Genomic DNA, 25,843 nt, shown 5'->3' with positions numbered 1-25,843 from the left:
GAAAAAAATTCCAACTCCTTAGCATAGTGTAGATGGTCCTCTGCGTAGGGCTACTACTCTGTTTCACTCATTGGTCTCATTCCCCTTCTCCTCATCTGCCCTCGCTCATATTTGCATCCCAGATTAAAGAACGACACGCATGCTGTTGTCCCATGTGCAGTTGCATATTCTTCTACTATGAATTACCGACAAACCCAGAAGCTTGTCCAGAGAATTCCCTGGATCTTTTTCATCTCTTTCTCCCTTGTGCCTATTAAAGTGTCTGGCAGTACTTTTTGAGCTGAAATGACCTCCATGCTCCATAGTAGAAACTTCTTGATTAATGCCTCGAATTAGATTCAATTTTAGGCATTTACAATTTTTCATTGAATCTTAGATTACTAGCATTTCATACCTCCCATGAGAGCGCAGCAAGACAATTACAATAATCTATGATTCTTTTAATGAGTGCACAAAATGCTTCCATTTAAATTTTTATGTAGATAAATAGACTGGCATTATCAATATTATATCTGCATTTATCTTAAGCCCAGTCAAAAAATTCCATTTGTCAAATTAGGTTACTGGAAGTAAAGACAAAGCAAAAATAATAAACATTTAAAACAAATCTTGATAGAAGTGCATATGATCTACTCTACATAATTCTGGAAGTAGTCCTATACCATGCCTTTCTCCTTCCAGTTCTCATCCAGGAAGTCAAACATCAGGCACTTGGGCTTCCTATATCTCATACTAGTGTGGTATGATGGTAGCCAGAGCTGCTTGGGGTCCTGGGTTGGGACCGAGGTAGACTTTCAGCCCAGATGCCCTGTAGGTTCTACCTCTAGCTTGCAGAATCCTCATGATTCATCTAAGGAAGTCTTAGAAATTGCTTTCTGTCATTTACTAGTGTTCTTTTTAGATGTTAGTAGTGGGTGTTCTTTGATAAAATGTTGCATGATCTTAAGTTTGGGGGAAAAGCTGCATGCAATATTCATTTCCTACAGTATTGCAGGTTATTTCTATGCAGATTAGTGTGTCAAAGGCTCTGATAAATCCTGCTACTTAAAAATACCCACTAACTATTTTAAATAAAGTATATTCAATATATTATTTTACCAAGACCCCATATTTGCCTGCATATGTTATGGATCTCCTACTAAAAACACTTTGGAAAATGCTGCTCAGAGATATGTTTCCTGATTTATTTGGGGCTTCGACCACAAGCACATTACTTTTGGGGAAAGCTGAAGGCAATGTAGCCTGGCATCTGGCCAGGAAGTTTCAAGTTTCAAGTTGTACCGTTGGCAGCCGTCATCCTCGGAGGGATTACCTCACATCACGAAAGGGTCAGTCACCCGAAAATTTACCATGGGCTCTGAGAAAACAGCCCAGAAACTGAATTCCTTTGAAAACTCCATGCGAACTTGATTGAATTGTATTTTCCCAGGTTTAGCAGTGTGAAAAGAGAAGGTTAAACATTCTCTTTGACCTTCTAAAAGTGGTCTGTGTGCATAGAGAGATGAGAGAAAACATATCAGAGACAAATAGCTCTGCCCATGTGTTATTCTTCGAACTTTACACTATTTGTATTCAATTTCTTAGCTATATAAATTGAGAATTATAATATTCACAAGGACCATTCTAGATCTAGATCAGATCATACACCAAAAGCAATGTAAAATCACCTGCTTAACAATGTATGTTTTTTGGGCAGATTGGTGTTCCCTCAGTAACTTGGATAACGATAGAAATTCTTCATAAATGTATTATAAGTTCATAATATGTAACACTGATTAGAATGTGATATTTTCATCACTTGTTGATCAACAAAAAATATGATTTACTAAAATGCACATCACAGTCATCAGTGTCCTTGATAGAGGGTCCTTATTTCCACGCTTACTTCTATGCTGGGAAATACCAAGTTCTGCTGTTGGTTCCCAGCCCAGAAGATAATATGTAGAATCATGTTACGCCATGTTGCTGCTGGTTTTTCCTCACACTGGCCATCAGCCAACAAGCTTTAGAACAAAGAGATAGCAGGAATTTCCTAATGTATTTTTTTTTAAGATTTTATTTATTTATTTGAGAGAGAGTGTGTTGGAGAGAGCAGAGGGAGGAGTAGAGTGGGGAAGGCCAGGGAGGGGCTGAGAATCTCAAGCAGGCTTCACTCTGTCAAGCTTAGTCTCACAACCCTGAGATCATGACCCTGAGATCATGACCTGAACTGAAACCAAGAATCAGATGCTTAACCAGCTGAGCCAACCAGGCACCCCTCCTGATGTATTTTATGCAGAACAACTTTTTCCCTGTTCAGAGATAGCAAAGATATTCTTTTTTTTTTTTTCAACTTTACTAAACCGCCACCTTGGTAATATGAAGATTGGTAAGAAGAAGAGATTGAATTTAGATTCAGAGCTGGAAAAGTGCAAGTAAATAAAACACATGCATTTATTTTAATCTACCAGCAGAAGGCATTTTTGAAGTAAAATAACTGAAGGTAGTTTTGTATTTATGAACTTGAAATAAGGAAGGGAGCACTCCCTCCTTTAACACCTTGATAACTGGAAGTGGCCCAGTGATGGTAGTACCTATGTCTTCCTCTCAGCGTTCCCTCTTTTCATGTTTTCCACAGATCCTAGAATAAAAATGAGTGTGGGTAACAGTAATGGCTTTTATCTTTTCCTTTCATTTCACCTGCTCTACCACTGACGAATTCAGTTTTCTGAGAAAATAAAATGTGCTTCCCTAGAGTTGCTTTGGGGGGGATTCCTATCGCATCAGCCTGCTAGAAATTGATTCCTCAGATTAAATTACCACTTAATTTATATATATCCAAGACAATCTCTGAGCACCACACACCCATATGCAGTTTTCTGCATGTGCTGTTTCTCAGAGTGTCTCAAAGACTGTTCACAACCTACAAATCCAGAACTGAACTTATCATTGATGTTATCGTCCAAAGCTGATGGGTCTTTGGTAACCTCTGGCTCGGGACATTCACCTCGATACCTAGGAAACATCTTTGACATCCTCTTTGCCCCCACCAATTTCTGGTCCTGATTCTTGTTGATTGCATATCCTAATAGCACTTCAGATGTGTCTGAATCTCTTGTTTATAGCACCAGACATTATCTTGCTTGAATAATTGCACAGAGGTGTGTCCTTATTAATCTGATCTTACTCAGTTTACTCCCACTGCCCATCCCGTCTAGATGGCCAACAGAATAACATTTGAAAAATTCAACTGAAACCTCATTTTTTTAGGATTTAAAACCCTTCACTGGTAGACTTGATGAGTTTCTTTAATATGACTGTCAAGACTATGTTCTGTATGTCCGACTGCCAAGCATCTTTCAATTCTTTTCTCCCACAAGCAATTTCCCTCCATCCTCAGCTCCCCTGGAGTTCTTTTGTAGATGTTGACTGATAGTCTAATTTCTTGAGATTGTATTAAATTGAAATAAAATCCATAGTACTATTCAAAGACATTGTACAAAGACGTTCATATGTGCACCAGCCTTTAAACCATAGCCCTGGAAACAAATATCCAACAATGAGGGAATGTTGAATAAATTAGAACACAGATGCACCAGAGAGGATAATGCAAGCATCACAGATAGTGAATTTGAGTTCTATCCATTGCTCTGAAAGGGTTTTCACGTGATATTATACAATGGAGAAAGTGAAATTAATAGAAGCATATATAATATAATTCTATTTTTATAAAGTATGTGTTTTTTATGGAGGCTATCTTTATGTTTATAGACACATATACATATAAATGTGAATGCGTTTCTCTGCAAAGTACATGAGTACATGAATGTGGAGAAACAATAGAGATGGAGGCCTAATGATTGCTGCATTTGATTATCTAGGAAGGGAAAGATGTGAGTGGCCATGCTAGGGAAAGTGAAAGAGAAGCAAGTGAAATAATGGGAGAGAAACTAAGGCATTACAAAAAAAAAAAAAAAAAAAAAAAGAACCCAGCATTGTGATATGAGCCCATTGTGACATATTATATAAGTTTGTATGGATGTGTGTGTGTCTCTATACACACATACATAAATTAGAAAGCATAAATCTGACATTTGTATATAGATGTTGACTGCTGGGTATGTTCATTAAATAGGTGACGTTCCAGTGACCAAAAGTTTACAGAGTTGTATACAGTACAGTTCTAACTTGGTAAAATCAGACGAAAAAAAAAATATATATAGAGAGAATGAAATGTGTGAATATCTGATTGTCTATGTTTGTAAAGTAGAGAAGAATGTTATAGAAGGTTAGGCCTCAGTCAATTTGCCTTCCTTTCTCTGGAGGTGCCCACGATTAGGAATTGGTATGTGTTCTTCCAGACCTTTAAAATTCATTTATATGCATAAATAAATGTGGCAGTGGAAATACATAGTGTTTTACTTTAAAAGTTATTTATTATTTTATTATTTTACAGAGAGAGAAAAAGATGAGAGCATGCATAAGCGGGGGAGGGGCAGAGGAAGAGAATCTCAAGCAAGACTCCCCACTGAGTGCAGAGCCCAAAGTGGGGCTCAGTCTCATGACCTGAACCAAAAGCAAGAACCAGACACATAACCATACCTCACCATCTGGAAGCCCCAGAAATATGTGGCCTTTTAATTTAAATACCATAAATGCCATTTTACTCTGTCATTTTTCAATTTTTTTTCTTTTTTTTTTTTTTACTCATAATGTGTCTACATATTTTCCTCTTAAATATTACATAGTATTTCAAATTAAATATATAGTGATTATGCAGTCATAAAAAATGATGGACCTTAATTTCTTTTTTTTTTTTAAGATTTTATTTATTTATTTATTTGACAGACAGAGATCACAAGTAGGCAGAGAGGCAGGCAGAGAGAGAGGAGGAAGCAGGTTCCCTGCTGAACAGAGAGCCCCATGTGAGGCTCGATCCCAGAACTCTGAGATCTGAGCCAAAAGCAAGAGCCAGACACATAACCAACGTCACCATCTGGAAGCCCCAGAAATATGTGGCCTTTTAATTTAAATACCATAAATGCCATTTTACTCTGTCATTTTTCAATTTTTTTTCTTTTTTTTTTTTACTCATAATGTGTCTGGATATTTTTCCTCTTAAATATGACATAGTATTTCAAACTAAAATATATAGTGATTATGCAGTCATAAAAAAATGATGGACCTTAATTTCTTTTTTTTTTTAAGATTTTATTTATTTATTTATTTGACAGACAGAGATCACAAGTAGGCAGAGAGGCAGGCAGAGAGAGAGGAGGAAGCAGGTTCCCTGCTGAACAGAGAGCCCCATGTGAAGCTTGATCCCAGAACCCTGAGATCATGACCTAAGCCAAAGGCAGAGGCTTAACCCACTGAGCCACCCAGGTGCCCCTGGACCTTAATTTCTAATTTTTCTTTTATTAAGAATAAGGGATCCTTTGAGCTTCCTTGTGCATGCCACCTTCTTCAGTGTGTAGCTGTTTCTTTGGGTGAGATATAATTAGGTAGAATTGCTGTTAGAGAGCAGACACTTCAAAACGTAATAAAAACAGCCAGACCGTCCCTGCCAATAGCAGATATGAATGTTTAACTCACGTTGGCAATGGAAGAGATCATCTTTCTTTCCCATACCTTTGCCAATATTTGAGGCCCTCAGTCTTGGAAATGTCAAAGACATTTTGGTGGATGAAAATCATATATATATTTCACAGGTAAATACGCAGTTTGATGGTTTTTTTGCCATTTGTATCTGTGTGTGCGTGTGTGTGTGCGCGTGCGTGTGTGGGTGCATGTGTGCGTGTGTGTGTGTGACTTATGTATTCTTATCCTTTGTCCGTTCATGTTTTTTGGTTGGGTTGTTTGCGTTTTTCAGCTATTCTGAATAATAAGAATTTGTCTATTAAATATGTTGAAATTATATTCCCCATTGGCAGTGCCTCTTTTAAGTACCTTCCTTTTTTTTTTTTTTTTAAGATTTTATTTATTAGTTTGACAGAGAGACACACAGTGAGAGAGGGAACACAAGTAGGGGGGGTGGGAGAGGGAGAAGCAGGCTTCCTGCTGAGCAGAGAGCCCGATGTGGGGTTCAGTCCCAGGACCCTGGGATCATGGCCTGAGCCGAAGGCAGCCACTTAACTAACTGAGCCACCCAGGGCACCCTTTAAGTACCTTTCTAACAATTTCCTGACAATGGAATTTTCTGATGCATCAATGTTTCACAGAATGTTTGTGATCATAGTTATGAAATTATAAAAATAGTATAAGAATATCAATAGTTAGGAAACCTAAGAAAGACAGAAAGCTCACAACATCTCACCGTAATAAACAAGAAGACCCAATGGTATACTTTGAGTACTCTGTGAAAGGGGGTATTTAAATTGTCCCTGGGTTTGTCATTTGACTGTTTCCAACAGATGAGATAGCTGAGAAGAAACATATTAAGCCATTTGCATAAAAGTATATTAGCTTTGTTCTGGGGAACAGAGGGAGGCATCGACCTCTATTAGGAACAACGGAAAACACAGCAAAGCAAAATACTTCCTCTGCTCTACTCTAAACCACTGCAGGACACATCTTATTGAGATGTACAAAGCATGTCTGCCAGGTTGGCAAATAACCTCAAATTGAGAGATCAAGGGTGATTTAATTTCACAGGTGATATTTTCAGTGAACCTTGAAAGATGGTACCATTTAGACAAGCTGAAATGGGAGGAAATTACAGATGGAAAAGTACAGGGTAACCTGGGGACCATGAGTCATACTGTTCAGCTGAAGCACGTAGTGTTTAAAGTGAGGTGCCCAGAGAAGCTGAGGTTCACACTGCACATTCACATGATGTGCTTTCGTTTGTTTTCAGTAAGAAATGGATGGGAGCACAGAAGGTTTTCTATCAAGAGGAGTCTGATTGGAACTGTGCTTTAGGAAGATTAACCTGAAAGCAGGGAGGGCAGGGTTAATCTGGGAGGAGGCGGGGACCTTCTGCATCCATCCAAGCTCATTGAAAGCCCATTGTGGGGTGATGGAAATCCCAGGGCTGAGGAAGAGATGAAACGTTGGAGACATGATGAAAGCAAGATAGACTTTATTTGAACATTTCAAAGTCTAGTTGATGCCATTTCTAAAGCATCTTCAAACATTTTCAGCTTTAAAAAAGTGAAGGGATATACAGTCATATTGCTTTATGTTTCTTTCTATTTTTATGTAATTATTACATTTAATATATTTACTTTGAGGACTTAGGATTTTTACTACCCCTTTGATAAAGGAGATAATCAAGTTTTGATTTTATGGCTCTGGAGATATGACTTGGACTTTCAGTGTCACCTCTTCTTCCGAGATCAGACGAGATCGGGCGCGTTCAGGGTGGTATGGCCGTAGACAGTGTCACCTCTTCTTAAACGTGATTTCGGGTTGATTTTTGTCCTTCCTTGTGGTTTTTCAGCACCCCAATATGGAGGTTGCACTGGCTGGCAGGCCCTCTCCTCTTGGGCGGCAGAGCCCTGTAGTTTGTAGGCCAGCAGACTCTCTAACTCAAGGAATTTAAAATGTCATACAGCCCAATGATCATAAAAGCCCCAGAGACCATATTTCAAAAGGTAGTTGAATCAGGTTTTGTTTAGGAAACCCAAGTTAATATCCCATGGAGACTTCTATCCCATCCCTATATCCTCAAGGTAGGATTCCTCTCATTTTTTTTCTCTCCAATGATTCAAGGTCTGTCTAAAAGCTTCCCTGGGGCCCCTGCTTTCCAGCAATTTTTCTCTGGGCTCCTATGCAACTTATTGCTTATAACATTCTTTTGACACAAATTTATACCCTCTTGAGACATTGTTTATATTGTACTGAAGTTAATTTTATTTATTTATCAGTTTGTTTCATCATGGTAAATTCTACTTTCCTAACTAGTTATAAACTCCTTCAAGTCAGAATTTAGAGACTTGGCAGACTCTTTTCTAATCCTAGTTCTAGTTTTTGTTTGCCTTAATGATCCTTCAGAGGTAAGAGAAAGATATCCCACATTTAGAGATTTTTTTCCCCCCCAAGCTCAGCTTAGCTGAATTAAGTGTGTCCGTTTAGCCAATGTCATAATATGGACAGAGCTTATAAGTGAGTGATTTGCCTAAAGTGAGAGTATGCATTTTCTTCTAAAACCTGCAATTGCCCATTGCTCTAGTAAATCAGCATCCTGCCAACTGCCACCGGTGATGTGGCCCGCCTCTCCAGATGGTGTCAGCTGCGACAGCATTCCACATACTCCATGTCATCAAACAGTTTTCTGATTGCCTGGATCAGTCTCACTGTGCTTTGCTCCCCTATTGATGTCAGTGACTGCCAAGGGTCCAAGACCTGGTTCGCTGAGATCATTAGACCAACTTTACTTCTTTTTTTTTTTTTAATTTTTTCATTTTTTTATAAACATATAATGTATTATTAGTCCCAGGGGTACAGGTCTGTGAATCGCCAGGTTTACACACTTCATAGCACTCACCATAGCATGTACCCTCCCCAATGTCCATAACCCACCCCCCTCTCCCAAACCCCCTTCCACCGACCTCCCTCAGTTTGTTTTGTGACATTAAGAGTCACTTATGGTTTGTCTCCCTCCCAATCCCATCTTGTTGCATTTATTCTTCTCCTACCCCCCAAAGCCCCCATTTTGCATCTCCACTTCCTCATATCAGGGAGATCATATGACAGTTGTCTTTCTCTGACTGACTTATTTCACTCAGCATAATACCCTCTAGTTCCATTCACACCATTGCAAATGACAAGATTTCATTTCTTTTGATGGCTGCATAGTATTCTGTTGTATTTATATGCCTCATCTTCTTTATCCATTCATCTGTTGATGGACATCTAGGTTCTTTCCATAGTTTGGCTATGGTGGACATTGATTTTATAAGCATTTGGGTGTACGTGCCCCTTTGGATCACTACATTTCTATCTTTAGGGTAAATACCTATTTAAATTTAAAATTTAAAAGAAACCTCCAAAAAAAAAAAAAAGTTGGTGCCAGGGGAGGTGGATCTCTCATGTTATAAGACATGGCCATGGGATACTAAAAGTAACTATAATAAATGATTGAAATTGATATAACTTATACCAATTTACTTCCACATTATCACAAAAAAGTAAATCTTTAATACGTAATATGGGAAAAATGAAATAATGGATTTCATGTTGGCATCAGTTATAAGTATGAAAGGTCTTATGTTCTGACCTTAATGGGACTTAACGGACTGTAAGTATGTACATACATTTTAGAGATAATAAGGGTGAAGGAAATAGAGGGAGAACAATGAGAACCAGGAGGAGATGCAGACAGAGGGAGAGACATTATTGCAAATATGTATCTTATGTTTTACACAACTAGATTTGTACACACCTCACCTGAAATGGAATATGATACAAAAGAAACTCAAAAATGTGTTCAGATATAGGAATTTAAGTGCTAGAATGTACATGAAAAAGTACATCTTTCATGTTCTTTCATGTTCACTCAGCATCAGGGAAATACAGATCAAAACCACAATGAGATACCACCTCACACCAGTCAGAATGGCTAAAATTAACGAGACAGGAAAAGACAGATGCTGGTGAGGATGCGGAGAAAGGGGAACCCTCCTACCCTGTTGGTGGGAATGCAAGCTGGTGCAACCACTCGGGAAAAGAACATGGAGGTTCCTCAAAAAGTTGAAAACAGAGCTACCCTATGAAACAGCAATTGCCAACTTTACTTCTAATCACTCTACTTTCCCAAACTCATCCGTGGTGCAATACCTGCACCATTTTTGTTGTTGTTGTTGTTGTTATTAGCCCTTATATCTCTCCTTACACACTCCAAAGCCCATGATCTAACATCTCCAGTACATGTGAACACAATTATAATAAGCCTTGGATAATCAGAGTGCAGAAGTAAATGCATTCCGAAATCAGTTTATTTGTTCATACTACATGCCTCCCTGGTACACACACCCTTTGAGAAATGTCCCACTTGTTTTTTTAATTAAAGTATCTCGGATCAAGTCGTCTGAAGCAGGGTCTCTACCATTAAACATGCAGTCATGTTGTAATAGCTACTGTCCTAAAACAGCAAAATAAAATAAAACAAAATAAAACAAAACAAAAACAGAAGCAGAAACTGAGTTGATTCCATGTCTTCTTTAGGCTCTGCTCCATACAGCCTGTTCTCCTTGACTACGAAATTGCATAAAATATTTGTGTATTCTCAGTATCTGCTTTCCCTTTTTAAAATTGAGGTATAATTGACTAATTGGCATATAGCATTAGTCTCAGGTGTGCAATGTAATGAATTGATATTTATGCATGTTGTGAAATGATCACCACAATAATTCTAATGAACATCTGTCACCACACACCATTACAAACTTTTATTTCTTGGAATGAGAACCTTTTAAGATCTACTCTTTCAGCAACTTTCAAGTATGAAATACAGTGTTCGTAACTATAGTACAGACTGTGCATTATATCTCCATGATTTACTTATTACTGGACATCGAGGGCTTTTCACGGTCTCTGCTTTATTTCCTTTCCCCTTCTGTATCCCAAATACTATACTTTCTGCCACACTTCACAGAAACTACACTTGTCACAAGTGACCAGGGGTCTTTTTCTCAGAAGATATATGGTCAGTTTTCATCCTCATTTTACAAGAACTGTCAGTCATGCACACACATTTGATCATTTCTTCTTTTTATTTTTTTAAAGGTTTTATTTATTTATTTTAGAAAGAGAGGGTGTGCGAATGGGAGAGAATGACAGCAGGGGCAGGGGCAGAGGGAGTGGGAGAGAGAATCCCAGGCAGACTCCCCACTGAATGTGAAGTCCAATGACATGAGGCTTGATCCCATGACCCTGAGATCATGACCTGAGCTGAAACCAAGAGCTGGACACTCAACCAACTCGACCACCCCAGAGAATGCGAAATACCGTATGATTCACCTCAGTACCCGCCCCTGTCTATGTGGTGTTTTCCAGTGGCAGCGACCTCTTTTCTTTTCTTCTTCCCAGGGCTATTGTAATTCCTATTCTCTAGAGTTAAGAGCCTGTTTCTTGGTTTGTCTTTCTCACTCTCTGTCTCTCCCTCTCTCTCTCTTTTTCCCCCTTTGTTCATTTGTTTTGTTTCTTAAATTCCACATAAGAGTGGGATCATATGGTATTTCTCTTTCTCTGACTGTCTTATTTCACTTAGCATAATTCTCTCTAGCTCCCTCTGCATCATTACAAGTGGTGAGATTTCATTCTTTTTTTAATGGCTGAGTAATTTTGCATTGTGTTTATATACCACATCTTTATCCATTCAGCCCTCCTTTCTGTCTTCAGTCTATCACTAATCAGTCTATTACTTACCCCTTTTTGGCTGAATAACACTCATAAAAGCATAAAGGTAATATATTGAAAGTTCTATTTTCAGTTTCCCCTGTTATAATGTAAGCATTTTGAGAAAGTTTTATCATCTCTTAGAATCTATTTCTGTCTCTTAAAATAAGGCCCTACAAATAATACATGTTCAATTTATTGACCAATACTGTAATCTGTGGCTAAACCAGGACTGAAGTTTATAAGTTTGGGGTGCCTGGGTGGCCCATTCCATTAAGCTTCTGTCTTTGGTTCAGGTCATGATCAGGTCATGATCGAGCCCCGCATTGGGCTCCCTTCTCAGTGGGGAGCCTGCTTCTCCCGCTGCCTGCTCCCTGCTCATGCTCTCTCTGTCTCTCAAATAAATAAAATCTTCAAAAAAATGAAGTGCACAAGTTTGACTTCCAGTCCTGGAAGTTGCTTTCTCAACTCATGTGTTCCTATAACTGCAAAGGAGCAGGAACGATAGGAGGAGTGAAAAAAAGAAGAGCGAATGGAAGGAAGCAGGGAAACCAAAAGGGAGGAAGGGCGGGAAGAAGAAAAAGAAGGAAAGAAAGAAGGCGAGGGAAGAAAGGAGGGAAGGGTAAAGAGGGGGAATGACTGGTCGCCTTCGTCAGTCTTCAGTCTCTCTCCATTCCTGACGACGACAAGACCGCTCATAGTCAGTCTTCAGTCTCTCTCCATTCCTGACGACGACAAGACCGCTCATAGTCAGTCTTCAGTCTCTCTCCATTCCTGACGACGACAAGACCGCTCATAGTCTTCAGTCTCTCTCCATTCCTGACGACGACAAGACCGCTCAGTTTGGGGGATTAGTCCACAATTCTGATTGGTTTTCCTTTTCTCATTTGATCATGTTGGTACTTTAGCATCACTCTGGTGGTTCTACATGGATGACTCGCCTTTCATGCAGATTTTGTGTATCTGAATATTTGTCCCTTTGGCCAAAGTTGGAATTTTTTTTCCTAAGAGTCCTGAACAAATGATTTTAAATGGGCCCATTCAGTAAATTTAATTAGTGATTATGAATCAGATTGAAATGGAGATGCTCCCTCTGGTGGTTTAATTTACAGGTGTTTAAAAATAACAATGAAGAATTAAGATGCCATTTTCAACAAACTGGGGGTTGCAGAAGAGGAAGTGGGTTGGTGATAGGGTAACTGGGTGATGGCCATTATGGAGGGCATGTGATGTGATGAGCACTGGATGTTATACACAACAGATGAATCACTGAACACACCATCAAAAACTAATGATGTACTATATGTTGGATGATTCAATTTAAATACATTAAAAAAGATCCCACTTGTAGGAGAAGAATAGATGAAACAAGATGGGATTGGGAGGGAGACAAACCATAAGTGACTCTTAATCTCACAAAACAAACTGAGGGTTGCTGGGGGGAGGGGGTTTGGGAGAAGGGGGTGGGATTATGGACATTGGGGAGGGTGTGTGCTTTGGTGAGTGCTGTGAGGTGTGTAAACCTGGTGATTCACAGACCTGTACCCCTGGGGACTAAAAATATATGTTTATAAAAAATAAAAAATTTATTAAAAAAAAAAAAAAGAAACCCTCTGTGTAAAAAAAAAAAAAAAAAGATCCCACTTACAAGGTCTTAGGAATGTTCTTCTCTTTCCCCCTGTCCTGGTCCTCCTCCCCTTCCTCTTCCTCTTCTTCTCTTTTAAATTTTAAATATAAAATGAGTCAGAGTGGCAACATTTGTGATAACATCTACTAAATCTGTATGGGGAAGCAACTGCTAGAAAATTAGAAGGAAAGGTAGGAGAAGCCAACCCCTCAGAAGGCCAGACATTCTTTGGGAAAAGGGCATTCTTCACTCTTTGCTGGCTGTAGAGTAAAAATATCTCTCCTCTTACAAAGTGGAGACTGTAGATGTTTTCTTCCTTATTCAGCTTTAACATTGTTTTATTTGCATTTTCCCAGGACCTGGGCACCTTGTACAAACTTAGAATTCTCCTTATGGATAACTTATATTTAAAAGTACTGCTTTATAGAGCCTTAATAATTTATAACTTTCTATAATTATTCCTTGTTGCAGTACTAGAATGTACTAGAGTTTTAAAAATTGTATTATGGCTATAACTTTTATATCTTTTCCACAGCTGACTGCTGGAGTTACTTATACTTTAGACTTCAAAGTAGCATGCGTATTATTTAGATGGTGATTATTCCATAGTTATAGGGTGTGATATTCTATAATCACTTATTTTTTCACTTCGATTAATACAAACTTAGCAAAATCTTTTATGATAATATACTATCACCATGCCATAATTCTAATCCTTGTAACACTGATATTTCTCACCTAAAGTAATTTTGAATGGAAAAACATCTGACTTACTCATGGGAATTGTCAGAATAATAGAATATATTTTATGAATAACTCCTTTAAGTTTAATTTTCTTGAAATTAATTTCTGATTTTATGATTTGACTATTTTATTACTCTTGCTTAATTAATATGGTTTAATTCTTATTTGTTTCATTAAATTTATTTAAAAGTTTATCAACATTAATTCAGTATGTTTTTATATGTTCATTGAAGTATATGCTGATTATATTGAAGAATATATGGTATATGGAACATGTTTTGGGTGGAATCTACCTGATTCAAAGACTGAATTCAGTAATTATGTTAGAATGTAGGGGGATACTATCATAGGTATTGATAGGATGATTAGATACATACCTTTGTCAGAATACAATGACACATGAAGGAAATTGATTGATAAGGAAAATTCAACAAGATTTTTATGTTTTAAGAGTTTTACCTATCTGTGTCCTCCTTTTATTACTTGCGTGTAATTAAAATCATTTCATTACAGGCATCCAAGCAGATGTAAGCAACAATAAATTCTTTGACATTCACAACAATTTGTGAAGTCATTAAAAGATACGTTATTTAGTCAAGCCGATTTGGGCATTGAATTGTTCTCCAGAGAAATATTTATATGGAGAGATTTATTATGAGAAATTGCACATATGATTATGGAGGCTGAGGAATCCCACGATCTGCTGTCTGCAGTGCGGAGACCAAGGAAGGCCAGTGGCATTTAATTTGGCCTGAGTCTGAAGGCCTGAGAACCAGGGACTCTAATGGTGTGAATCCCAGTCTGAGGGCAGGAGAAGAGGAGATGACATAGCCCAGTTCACTCCATGAAGCAAGTTAAAAGAGAGGAATTCCTTCTTCCTCTGCCTTTTGTTCTACCCAGGTCCTCCGTAGATTGTATGATGCCCACGCACACTGGGGAAGCAGTCCCCTTTACTAAATCCACTGACTCAGATGCTAATCTCATCTGGAAATATGGTCACAGACACACCCAGAAATAATGTGGAATCTTGACGCCCTGTGGGCAGTCAAGGTGACACACACAATTACTCATCACAAGCCTTCAACATGCAGTTATAAGATCATGATTAAAACCAAGCTTGATCAGTTGCATCCAACATGGAAAGGTGATATTAAATTTTTGATAACTTTTAAAAGTTATTTGCAATGCTAAAATAACATTTTTTCACTAAAGTATTTTAACTCGCAATTTAAAAGTATGTGGATTAGAAAGTTTTTGGTATCAACCACAGTCTTTAAGTGTGACCACAGGTCACTAGCAATATGAAAAGCCTTTTTATATTGAAAACAAATCTCTGTTTAGAGAAAGTACTAAGTATTCATAAACCCAAGAACATTTAATACATTGTCTGTTGTGACATTTATAATGAAATCTGATGGAACTTTGCTTTCCTAATTCTGTTAATCATGTATTTGATCAAATGAAAATTATTTTGCTGTGGAGTCTTTAACTCAGGAAGCTACTGACCATTCTTCTTTACAATGTCATCTGGACGTTTGTGCAAGAGAGGAAAAATCTTACATGTCTATATCACAAAGTTGGAACTTGGGGGTTGCATCAAGGGAGGACTTCTTTTTCATGAATTCAATTATCCTAAAATCAGGTCAGAAATGAAATAGTCTAATATCCTTGCCATTCTTTCTCTCTCCCCACTTCCATTAGTTTGCCAGAATCTTAAAGGGAATAACAGCCACGTTTCCCTCATCTATTTCCGCATGCAAAGGAAAAATGGCCCTCTCTGGTCTCTTCGTAGACATAGATCATTTTCAATCCAAATTATTTCATTCACACAGGACCTTCAGGAACCAGGTCTTATAGAATATGAATCCCTCACAGTAGGTAAGAAGATGCGAGTAACAAGACTGTTAGTATAAAGAAGGGACCATTGGGCGCCTGGGTGGCTCAGTGGGTTAAGCCACTGCCTTCGGCTCAGGTCATGATCTCAGGGTCCTGGGATCGAGTCCCGCATCGGGCTCTCTGCTCAGCAGGGAGCCTGCTTCCTCCTCTCTCTCTCTGCCTACTTGTAATCTCTCTCTGTCAAATAAATAAATAAAATCTTTAAAAAAAAATAAAAAAATAAAGAAGGGACCATTGATTCAATAGCAGTAGATGGACGCATCCAGGAACTAGATGCAGTCTTAGCAAAGTGCAATTCCTGCTTTGGGCTTCAGTTTTCTCACCTGTAGACTAAGACTGGAGACCTTCTAAGTGACCGCCAGCTCTGTTAGGGGTCTAGTCCTCCCTTCCAGCCTCCCTTGCCTCCTCCTTTTCATCCTTCTGTCCCTTCCTTCTCCTCTTCCTACTTTCTAATCCCTCTTCCTTCTTCTCCTCTTTCCCGCCCCCTTGGGGTATTATCAGAACTGTTCTGCTCCTGTTGAAAGAAAAGATTTTCTTTCTATCCTTCTGGGCATTCTCTCTCCACTTTGTCTTTTCACCATTTTCAGGGTCTTCACTCTTGGCCCTAGGCAGGAGACTCTACTCATGAGCTTTCATCATCTCTCCAACCCATCATTTAGAACTACCTTTGAGAATTACCTCCAATGCAAAGGCTTAAATGAGAATTTATCTCCTGCTCTAAGGAATGCATACACCAAAACGATAGACTTATTCTACCTTCTAACTTCTACGCATTGATGATTGCCTCTTTTTTCACCTTGATTAACAGATTCAAAACTGCAAACAGCTTTAATTCTCCCTCTTTTTTGCCTCTTAGTGATGGAACATCCATCTCTCTTCATCCTCTGAACCAGATTGCTTAGTAAACACTCACAGGCCCTCCACAATTACCAGTTGCTTTTCAACTGGTAATATTTTTTCTCTTCAATTCTAAACATTTTTTATCTTCAATTCTTCTTCTTATTATTATTTTCATACCATTTTAAAAGACCATGGCAGAAGAAACGGAGGCTCAGCTTATGGGAATCAAATTAAAATGAACAACGTAAGCTGTTCTTTAAAAAACTTTTTGAGGACACCTGGGTGGCTCAGTGGGTTAAGTGTCTGCCTTTTGTCTGAGGTCATGATCTCAGGGTCCTGGGATCGAGTCTAGCATTCAGTTTCCTGCTCAGTGGGGAGCCTGCTTCCCCCTCTCCCTCAGCCCCCCCCCTCCTTGTGCTTTCTCTCTCACTCACTCTTTCAAATAAATAAATAAAATCTCTGAAAAACAATCCGAGGGTTTTGGAGGGGCTTTATGGGGGTGGGAGGTTGGGTGAGCCTGGTGGTGGGTATTAAGGAGGGCACATGTTGCATGGAGTACTGGGTGTGGTGCATAAACAATGAATTCTGGAACACTGAAATGAAATTTAAAAAATAAATAAAAATTTTAAAAAATATTAATAACTAAAAATAAGCAAACGTTTTGAGATTATTAACTAAAAGTTATGATGATTTAATGATTCGAGAAAGACTGAACGAACAGAGGGAGGCTCTAGGAGAAGTTTGTGCTTCTTCATGCAGAGTCAAGATTGCATCCCCAGTGGGATGGGGCGCCTGGGTGGCTCAGTGGGTTAAGCCTCTGCCTTCGGCTCAGGTCGTGATCCCAGGGTCCTGGGATCGAGCCCCACATCGGCTCTCTGCCCTGCGGGGAGCCTGCTTCCTCCTCTCTCTCTCTCTGCCTGCCTCTCTGCCTACTTGTGATCTCTGTCTGTCAAATAAATAAATAAAAATTAAAAAAAAAAAAAGATTGCAGTGGGAATGGGAGGGCTGGCCAGGGACTTGGAGTTGCTGAAACAAGTACTCACTCCTGGTGGGAGAAGCGATGTGGGTTAGCGACTAAAAGGCATTTCAAAGTGAGATGGGAACTTAAAGATCCATGGGGAAACCAGAGAAGGGGGTTAAAAGAAAGAGTAGGTCAGCCTTAAGGAGGGAAACATTTTTTTCTGAGACACTTCAGACTGATTGCAGGGGAGAATGGTAGAGAGCAGAATGGAGAAAATCAGGAGGAGACTATGGTGTAAGCCGAAGATGAAAAGCAGAGTAAGTGTGAAGGACTTTTCAATAGCAAGAAGGTATTGAAATGGGTTACCCAAGTCTGTTCAGCCCCAGGGAAGGTAAGCTGACAGGCTAATGTGCCAGTGACAGGTCACTTTCCATTCCCTTTCAATAAGGTGTGGAGTCGAGCTCCCAGGATAGCGAGTCAATAAATAGAAGGGCTTTGAAATTTATTTCTATTTGTTGGAATTTGCTATATATGCCTGTACCTTTGGATACCATCAAAGATGACTTGTAAGTCTATGGCTTATACATTTTCTTCCGTATATGTAAAAAACATAATTACAAAGATGGTAATAGGAATAAGGCTCTTTGTGAGGCTGGTGTTTTCAACTCTCCATCTGACTGTCTAGGAAATATATTCAAGGGCAGATATGGTCTTAAGTCCAACATGGGAGAGGCAGAGTGAAATAGTACTACAAAGTGGTTTTGATTTTCTCAAGTTTCAAGGACAAGAAAACCGAGGTTCCTAGAGCTTTCATGACTTGTCTAGAGCTTGATGGCTATGATAGCAGTTTCTTACTGTGCTCCTTTATTTAAAATATTCTGCAGTATCACAAAAAATCTTAGTCGGTATTTTTGCCACCAACTTCTATCATCTTCCCTTGGTTTTTGTTACTACTAGGAGTCATTGACAACAGACACTTTTTTCCATTAAAAGATATTTTAGCACTTTGTGCTAATAATTACTTACACTCCACTATCACTATTTTTTCAGCTTCTTGGAAATTCGCTTTGAGCCTTTTAACACCTTGGCCTTACACTTCTTTAACTTCTCACTTCTAGTCATTTGCCAAGCCCTGTTGATTTTTTTTAATAGACTTTAGTTTTTAGAGCAGTTTCAGGCTCACATATAAACTGAGCAGAACGCAAGATTCCGCATCTATCCCCTACCCTCGCTCATGCCCGGCCTACCCCATTCTCAGCCTCCCCTATCAGAGTCAGACATTTGTTGGAATTGGTGAACCTCAGCTATCACATCACTACCAGCCAGGTCTATAGCTTACATCAGAATTCACTCCTGACTTTGTATATTCCAGAGGTTTGGACGAATTTATAACGACACATATCGACCATTATAGTATCATACACAGTATTTCCACTGCCCCAAACATCCCTCTGTACTTTGCCTCCTATCCCTATATTTCCTCTGATCTCTGACAACCACTAATCATTTTCCTACATCCACAGTTTTGCCCTTTTTAGAATGTCATATAGTTGGAATCATACAGCTTGTAGCCTTTTCAAATTGGCTTCTTTTACTTAGTAAAATGCATTCAAGTTCCCTCCATGTCTTTGCATGGCATCATAGCTCATTTCTTTTTCTTTTTCTTTTTTTAAAGATTTATTTATTTCAGAAAGGAGGAGGGGCAGAGGAAGAGGGAGAGAGAATTGCAAGCAGACCCCCGACTGAGCATAGTGCCTGATGTGGGGCTCCATCCCAAAACCCTGAGATCATGACTTAAGCCAAAACTGAGTCAGACACTTAATTGACTGAGCCACCCAGGCACCCCTTATTTCTTTTAATTGTTGAATAATATGGCACTGTCTGGATGGACCACAGTTTTACCCATTCATCTCCTGAAGGACATCTTGGTTGCTACCAAGTTTTGGCAATTCTGAATAAAACTGCTGGGAACATCCATGCAGAGGTTTTTATGTGGACATAAGTTTTCGATTCCTTTGGATGGTTTTGGTTTTGTGAGAAACCACCAAACTGCCTTCCAAACTCTCTGTACAATTCTTTGTTCCCACGAGCCTTGAATGATATTTCTTGTTGCTTGACATCTCCCATGCCCTTTGGTGTCAGTGTTCTGCATGTAGCCTTGTTGATTGCACTTCTCTTGTGTCTGTAATTCATGAATCTTTTCTTCATGAATGCTGTCACCCTTAACATTCAGAATCGTTCCCCCACCCCTCAGGACCACTGCAGGAGTCCCTGAACAATTCACCTGCCTTAACCAGGTCTACCTCCCAGCCCAAATCAGGTAGTGCCACCAGATTCATTGAGTAAATATCAGCTCTAGTATTTCACTTTTCCATTCAAAAGTCATCAGAGGCTTTTGTCTAATAAATAAAACAGAGCTTGGCATTGAAAATGCTCCAAGATATTTCTCTAGCCTACCCTTCAAATATAATTATCCTCTATAATCCTGTCTTGCAAGTCAAACTACCTTTTCTTCCCCCTTTTCTGGGTCAGCTTCATGTTTTCTTGCTTCTATCTCCTTGAGGGTTTTCCCTCTTCCTTTCATCATTGTTTTTTTGTTGTAACAACATAATACATCTAGTGAGTCTCCATGCTACTGGCTCGCTCTCCTCTTAGACCTGCATTCTTCTTTTGCCACCTCTGCTGTGAGGTTGGGCTCTAACTTTTCTTCACTGTTCTGCTAAAGGACTTTCTTTGGTCTCCCTCTCTCCACACTGCTGTCATGGTGATTTTTCTCTTGTAGAAATCTCTCTCTCTCTCTCTTTTTTTTTCAAGATTTTATTTATTGATTTGACAGAGAGAGATCACAAGTAGGCAGAGAGGCAGGCAGAGAGAGAGAGAGAGAGAGAGGAGGAAACAGGCTCCCCACTGAGCAGAGAGTCGGATGCGGGGCTCAATCCCAGGACCCTGGGATCATGACCTGAGTCGAAGGCAGAGGCTTTAACCCACTGAACCACCCAGTGGCCCCTCTCTTGTGGAAATCTTAAGCTACCATTTTCCTGCTTGGAAGCTTTTCCTGTTCTCCATTTCCTGGAGCAAGATCTTTGGCTTCTTTCTCAGGTCAAATCGTGGCATTTTTACATCTCACCTCTTGTTCTACCACTTTCTTTCTTTATGTACATTTTGTTCTATGACAACATGCGAAGTTGTATATCTCTTTGCTTTTCTACTGTCCTAAAATTTTTCCCTGCCTTGTTCACCTGACAGACTCTTAATTTATGCTTTACGTTGTTCTTTAGACATGACCTCCTGAAGCTTTTCCTTGAATACCCCAAGCAGAGCGAAGCTGTCCATTTTCTCAGTGTTTCAGTATTGCTTCTAGTGGTTGCTGGTGTCTTGTTCTATTATGGTTACCATTTTACACGTCTGACTTTTATCGTAACTGTGTGTAAGGGCCACACCTTATTTATGTTTACGTCTTTAGCATTGGAAAGAATGGGGTGCAGTAAATATTTGTATATTTATAATTTGGTTGATTTGAAATCAACCTCAACACATTCAGGCCCAACACATACCCCAAGTTTCCTCCCAGTGGAGTGATCTTTTCCGTGGAGACCTTCCCTGGTGTCACCCCTCACCCTTCTTCCCGTGTCTGTAACACTGTGGTAGTTCCTCTCTTTTAACACACACATCTCACATTTTGATGCCTGGGAAGAATTTTTTTCCTTCTTCCTGAATTGTCAGCCCTTGAAGGAGAAATCCAGTTTCTCATCTTTTATCTTTTCTAAACTTTAATACATGTTCTTTGCAAATATTAGAAGCAAAATAAATATGGGTTTAAACAAATTAGTGCATAATTCCTTTAATGCTCATTGCATGGAAAAATCAAAGAAATTGATAACTTTAAGGGAACTTTGGGAAAATTTACTCTAATGTCTTCGTCTTACATCTAAGAGAGGCAAATTCAGAGAAGTTCTGCTACTGTCATCAAGATCTCCGTGCTTAAGATGGAAAAAAATCAGGGCAAGAATCAGTCTCCAGATTCCTAGACAGTGTTTTTATATATTTGTAATTATACTACTCTACCTCTTAAAGTGTATAAGCTATCACCTGAGTCTCTTTAATGCTTTATGTGGTAATATGTCCAATTCATTGCTATTTTTCAATGATAATTATATAAGTTATACATTGCTGGATAAGTTTTTTAATGAATTTTTTACTTGGATAATTATTAAAGAACAACTATATTAACACTCATAATACAGGAAGAAGATATAGAACTATTACAAAATGAGATATTTACACAAACATATTCATTATTAATTCTAGGAAAGGACCTTAAGAAAACCACTCTTAGAATTAATTTAGAAACAGACTGCATGTTCAATAGCAAATTATTTCATTTAGAATATCAGCACAATTATGTGATTGTCATAAATTGAATATAAAACATAAATAGTATATACTTTGGTTAAGTAGTCTTATTTATGCAAACAAGCAAGTTTATTTTTTTTAATTAATTAATTTATTTATTTATTTATATTTTTAAAATTTTTTAATTTTTTATAAACATATAATATATTTTTATCCCCGGGGTACAGGTCTGTGAATCGCCAGGTTTACACACTTCACAGCACTGACCATAGCACATACCCTCCCCAATGTCCATAGCCCCACCCCCCTTACAAGCAAGTTTATTAATGTAGTTCTCTGACTCATTCTGTGTCTATACTTTCTTCATGTATTTTATACATGTATTCATGCAAAGTATATCAGTATGCAAGGTATCGATTTATCATGGCTGCCACTTTATACAGATAATTTAATCCCCCCTCTAGAAAATTGTCAAACATTTTATATCTTTTTTTTTAAACCTTCTTTATGTCTTAAAGGTTACTTTTGAGGGATAAGTAAGAACATGCCATTGTTTTGGACTCTAGCAAACATTACATTCTCAGGTAGGATGGAGGATGGTTTCTGACTATCTTTTCATATTTTCTCTTTGAAAGGTCAATAAGATTTGTGGCCGTCCAATCAGAGCACCTACACAAAGCCCCCGTTGTTCTTTTGAAGGAAGCAAAGAGAAGCACGGGATGAAGATCTCTCCCAGAAACGATGAAGAGACACTTGCCAACAGAAGAAAGTAAGACATTTGTTTTACAACCAGAAAGAGAAGAGAAAGTAAGCCATTAATTTTCAACAGAATAGAATGCATTCAATTAAGTAGAACAAAATACACTATTGAAGAAAAAAGATCACCATTAATTATTTTAAAATTCAGCAGTTGCTCCTGTTCAATTAATTAGGAATATAAGTTCAATTTGAGACCAATAAAACTTTCTAATAAGGCACACTTGCTATAATATAATATGGCAAGCAATAGGCACATGTGCTCGTTACGCACTTAAAATATGGCTAGTGTTCAGTGTCAGACAGCAGATCTCTAGGACTTACTCATCTTGCTTAATGGAAACTTTAAGCCCGTGAATTAATATCTTTCCTTCTCCCTGTGACCAACAATACTGTATTGTACCCTTCAAATTTTAAGAGGGTAGATCTTACCACAATTAAAAAAAAAAGTTTAAAACACAGCTAGTGTGACTGAGGATTAAATTTTTAAATTTTAATTAATTTTAGTCTTAATTTTACATATAGCTACCGTATTGGATGGTGAACACAGAGCTTTCACATATATGATAAATCAGTGTTACTGCATGCTAAGCATCTGTTAGAAAATAGTTGGATAAGAAGAAGTTTCTAAACCTTTTATCTGGAATGCTGAAAATGGCTGTTGATTCAAAATGATAAGCATTGAGTGGCTTGCTTCTATAACTCACATTTCTTTTTTTTTTTTTTTAAGATTTTATTTATTTATTTGATAGAGACACAGCAAGAGAGGGAACACAAACCGGGGGTACGGGAGAGGGAGAAGCGGGATTACCCCAAGCAGAGGGCCCAATGTGGGACCCCATCCCGGAACCCTGGGGTTGTGACCTGAGCTGAAGGCAGAGGCTTAACAACTAAGCCACACAGGCACCCCTATAACTCGCATTTCTACTGCTATTCCCATCATCATTTCACATGTTAAATTAAAGCCTTCATTAATATCTCCTTGCTTGATAATTGGCAGTCAAACTGAAAAAGTCTTAGAGCTAAAGGAAACTATTAATTTATTTCTTTTTGCATTCTGTTGACCGGAGTATGTCTTGGCAAATACTAGATTCTCAGTGAGTATTTTTGAATTGAATTGAAATCCAGAATTCTATATTAATTTATTAATTCAAATAGTTATCTCTAATAATACCTTATGGCAAACTCAGTATATTACATAGCTTTACTCTCGATAATGCAGAATCTGTCTTTCCTTTTGGGACAGTGCTCCCAATTGCCTCATTCTCTTTTCAGATGGACTCTAATTTGGAATAAAGATCTGGGCTATTGCTGGCTATTTGCTGCAGCTCAAAAGAATTAGCACTTTGTTTGCATGCAAAGTAGCTGTCCTTTATCCTTCTAAACATCTACAATGATCAGTAGTCTTTTCTCGGATTTGAGAAATTATTGTGCGTAGTTTGCTATCTCACGTATAGTGGCTAGGTATAGTGTAGAGTGGTTCTTATAGCTTGGGAAGGAAGCTAGGAAGCTCTTAAGTCCTTAAAGGTCATGTCTGTTTCACCACCAGAACAACTCAGTGTTTGGAAAGACAAAACAAAACCGAACACAAGTGAAATGTCCAAGGAATAATGAGGGGCTCATATAAATAGCTAGTTTTGTAAGTATCTATCCAGACACTGAATAGACCTTGTTGTCACCAATCTTGCAAACTCCTGTATTTCTGTCCCTAACCAGCCAGCCACCATTAGCCATGTCCCATGAACCAGAGTAGATACATCATAGACTTGTCTCACATCATACAAAGTGAACAACCAGAGGTATTACACATGAGCCCACTTATGTTATTTATGTCTACACTTTTTTTATTGTCACTCTTATATGGAACTTAATTGCAACGGCAGTATACTTCTGCTTAATACTTACATATTGTGCAGACCTATCCATGAGATACTCCTGAATTTTATTTATTCTTCATCACTCATAATTCCCCATGAGGTTATACATTTCAAAAGAAAGAGCTGGGGAAACGTAGCAGAGTAGGTGCTGAGTGAGTTTGAGCTACTTTCTGTGCATCTTGTGCTTTTTCCACCCACTTGAGTCTGATTTTCAATAGGTCACTTCCACATGATGATATATTGCTTGTATACAGGCCTAATCTCATAGCGTGGCAGATCAGAGAGCAGTTAGATCATTGGTATCTCAGGTTCCTGTGTCACTTGCTAACTCATGGTCAAGTGTATAGTTTTTATCGGATTTGAGTTGGAAACCAACTGACCAACCAAATAAAAACAGTGTTTAGCAAAAGCAAGAACGCCTTTAGTCCAAAATCTTTGATGTCTATACTATTATTCTTTGAATGGGGCTTTCTTTCCTTTTCTTTTCCTTTCTTGCCTTTTTTTTTAATCTTAACCCATAGCTTTTTTCTATTTTATTATTTATTTATTTATCTTATTAACATATAATGTATTATTTGTCCCAGGGGTACAGGTATGTGAATCTTTAGGCTTACACATTTCACAACACTCACCATAGCCCATACCTACCCTAATGTCCATAGCCCAACCACCCTATTCCTCCCCCATGAACCTCCAGTAACCCTCAATTTGTTTTGTGAGATTAAGAGTCCACCTCCTCTTTTGAATCTCTAAGTGTCGTCGGGTCTAAAATGAGTTTCTTGTAGACAACATATCAGTTGGTCTTCTTTTTCTTCTCCATTTTGTTACCTGTGTCTTTTGACTGGGGCATTTAGCCCATTTACATTCAGGGTAACTATTGAAAGATATGAATTAGTGCCATTGCATTGCTTGTAAGATGACTGTTACTATATATTCTCTGTTCCTTTCTGGTCTGTTACTTTTAGGCTCTCTCTTTGCTTAGAGGACCCCTTTCAATATTACCTGTAGGGCTGGTTTGGTGTTGGCAAGTTCTTCTAGTTTTTGCTTTTCCTGGAAGCTTTTTCTCTCTCCTTCTATTTTCAATGACAGCCTAGCTGGATATAGCATTCTTGACTGCATATTTTTCTTGTTTAGTGCTCTTAATATATCATGCCAGTCCTTTCTGGACTGCCAGGTCTCTGTGGATAGGTTGCTGCCAATCTAATATTTCTATCATTGTATGTTACAGACTTCTTGTCCCTAGCTGTTTTTAGGATTTTCTCTTTGTTACTGAGACTTGTAAGTTTTAGTATTTGATGATGGGGTGTGAAACCTATTTTTATTGATTTTGGGCCTTCTGGATTTTGATGCTTGTTCCCTTTGCCAAATTAGAAAAATTATCTGCTATAATTTTCTCCAATATACCTTCTGCCCCTCTCTTTCTTTTTCTTCTGGGATCCCAATTATTCTATTACTGTTTCATCTTATGGT

The 25,843-nt window shown here is 38.4% G+C and overlaps 1 protein-coding gene across 2 annotated transcripts in view; it reads left to right on the top strand.

Annotated features, from left to right (window-relative positions):
• GPC5 (glypican 5) overlaps positions 1-25,843 on the top strand; it is a 1,424,459-nt gene that overhangs the window by 303,029 nt on the left and 1,095,587 nt on the right. For both annotated transcript variants that reach the window (XM_004746153.3, XM_004746154.3), the window contains exon 4: positions 22,376-22,509. In XM_004746153.3, the coding sequence (XP_004746210.1) occupies positions 22,376-22,509 (134 nt within the window). The remainder of the gene's footprint in view (positions 1-22,375; positions 22,510-25,843) is intronic.

The sequence above is a fragment of the Mustela putorius genome, unplaced genomic scaffold (assembly GCF_011764305.1).
Source record: "Mustela putorius furo isolate JIRA1106 unplaced genomic scaffold, ASM1176430v1.1 tig00003974_pilon_pilon_pilon, whole genome shotgun sequence".
Taxonomy (NCBI): Eukaryota; Metazoa; Chordata; class Mammalia; order Carnivora; family Mustelidae; genus Mustela; species Mustela putorius.
The sequence above is the reverse complement of the archived record's forward strand: the minus strand, read 5'-3'. Positions and strand labels throughout refer to the sequence as shown.